This window comes from Panulirus ornatus, chromosome 10 (genome assembly GCF_036320965.1).
Source record: "Panulirus ornatus isolate Po-2019 chromosome 10, ASM3632096v1, whole genome shotgun sequence".
NCBI classification, from domain to species: Eukaryota; Metazoa; Arthropoda; class Malacostraca; order Decapoda; family Palinuridae; genus Panulirus; species Panulirus ornatus.
The window spans coordinates 60824360-60826429 of record NC_092233.1 but is presented as its reverse complement, the minus strand read 5'-3'; the positions used below and the strand labels follow the sequence as shown (position 1 = coordinate 60826429).

Below are 2070 nucleotides of genomic sequence, written 5' to 3'. Positions count from 1 at the left end.
ATTATATTCATGACTATCTCAGTCCTCAATAAAACAAGCTATGAATAGAATTTTACATTATAATCATATGGCAATATATATTACTTCATTAAACCTATATGCATATGAAATAAATGTCATCCATTAACATTACTTCAATTGCCGTAAAAAAATTAAAATTGCCTTTGTATTTTTCTACACGTTTTACTGACACATCAGAGTTAAAACCATGCTTACATACAAGTATATTACAATTTCCATACTAAAAAACTGTACGAAATAAAAGACAAACAGCATTTCTACAATTTATTACAAAAGTTCTATATAACAGTGTGGTACTGAATTTATAGAATTAAAAATTAATTTTATTCCTATGTCACTGACCAACTAACAGCATGCCCATGGGAATGTTTTGGTTATAATATCAATCTTTTTCCTGTGTGCTGGGAGGCAAGTTGAAATGTTTAAAATTTCAAGAAAAAAATTAGCAATGCAAAAATACAGTATTATTAAGCCTTCAGTTTCATGCACCAAATCTAGAAGCTGCTGATGCATGACCATTTTTAAAGATTTCCAATTCAACATAACAAATATAACTATTGTATTGGTAAGTCCATTACAATAGCTGCATTTATAAATCTTCATCGTCCTCTGGTAGAGCGGTCTGGGAGGCTTCTTGGAGATCGTTTTCGATCTGTTGCTGCCATTGGGGATCCATCTGAACTTCTGGGGGAAGGAGTGCGGGCATGGCAACGAACTCCAAGTTGGGATCACCTATAAGTTTACGTGCAAGCCACAGGAAAGGTTTTTCAAAGTTGTAATTTGACTTGGCAGAGATGTCATAGTACTGGAAAGTATAAAGACAACATTAACACAGAAAAAATATCTATTAAGTCCATTTTCATTAAAAAAATCTGAAGTTTATGGGTTTGTAACAAGTACAAACAATCTCTGAACATAACTCACACACATCCTCAACCTATGTCTTGAAACATGGACTTATAAAACACTTCTTTACTTTCTGTTACACCAGATGAAACACGAGTTGTAAAATATACTACTTCCATTCTTAAAAAAAGAACGAAAAAAGGAAAAAGTGCACTCAAACCCCAAGCCTTTCTCTAGCTTCTGCTGAAATATCCCTAATTGAAACCATTCTCTCTACTTGTACAGGTCACTTCAATGATATACCTCTCCTCCTTGCAATTCTGTTCCATTAAACCATTTTTCATACCATAATTTCTTTTTTTGCACACCTGAGAGACAAAACTTGAAAACAAAGTTCTACACTTCTTTTTCAACCAACTTACCACTCTACACACACTTACAGCATAGTGATCACACACACACCATCAACATTTCCAAGTTTTTCTTTTGATAAACCAACCAATGTTAATTTCTCCCTAATTTTTTCAGGGGCTTTCACACAGAATCTGCTTAACCACTCCTATATAACTAACTATTATACCTAATAAACAGGAAATGGTGATCAAGTATAAAAGATCGAATAGATAGTAATAACCACATCTTTATTTGGAAGTCCTGCACAAAATCTTAATAAATTACTTGCCAAGCTGCTGTCACATGATTATTGCATGGCCATTGGCAACTCAAGGGTGAACCGTTTTGATACCTGATTCTTTCCCTGCAAATCAAAGCTTTAGAACTCTCTACCTTCCTAAGTCTCCCAATAACTATGACAAACATAAAAAACAGGTCTTTCACTTTCTCAAAATTTCATAAATACTTTCCCTTTCATAATTCTCTATTTTAATCAAGGCCCATCCTTGATGTGGACTTTTGTCCATGAATGGAGCCTTAAAAAAAAATAAAATAAATAAATAAATAAAATAAACCATAACTATTTCCCCGGGAAGAGAAATAAAGGGGTAGGGACTGATTCCTTAGATTGTGACACTGAAAACTGACAAGATGTTAAGGAGAAACTGCAAGTCTAAGCATGGTCCACCCTAACAGTACAACAAAAAATTTCACTGAATATAGCCAATGTTCCTTGTCTATGGTCATACTTCCACACAGATATTCCTGTCCGAGCATACTCACAAGGTTATCGAAAATATGTGGAAACAA

At 33.8% G+C, this 2070-nt stretch overlaps 1 protein-coding gene across 9 annotated transcripts in view; it reads right to left on the bottom strand.

The window, feature by feature from the left end:
• Nucleotides 1–271: 271 nt before the first annotated feature.
• Nucleotides 272–2070, bottom strand: part of Ran (RAN, member RAS oncogene family) — a 13152-nt gene continuing 11353 nt past the window's right edge. For all 9 annotated transcript variants that reach the window (XM_071666056.1, XM_071666057.1, XM_071666059.1 and 6 more), the window contains one exon: nt 272–826. In XM_071666056.1, the coding sequence (XP_071522157.1) occupies nt 611–826 (216 nt within the window). In that variant the 3' untranslated portion in view covers nt 272–610. The remainder of the gene's footprint in view (nt 827–2070) is intronic.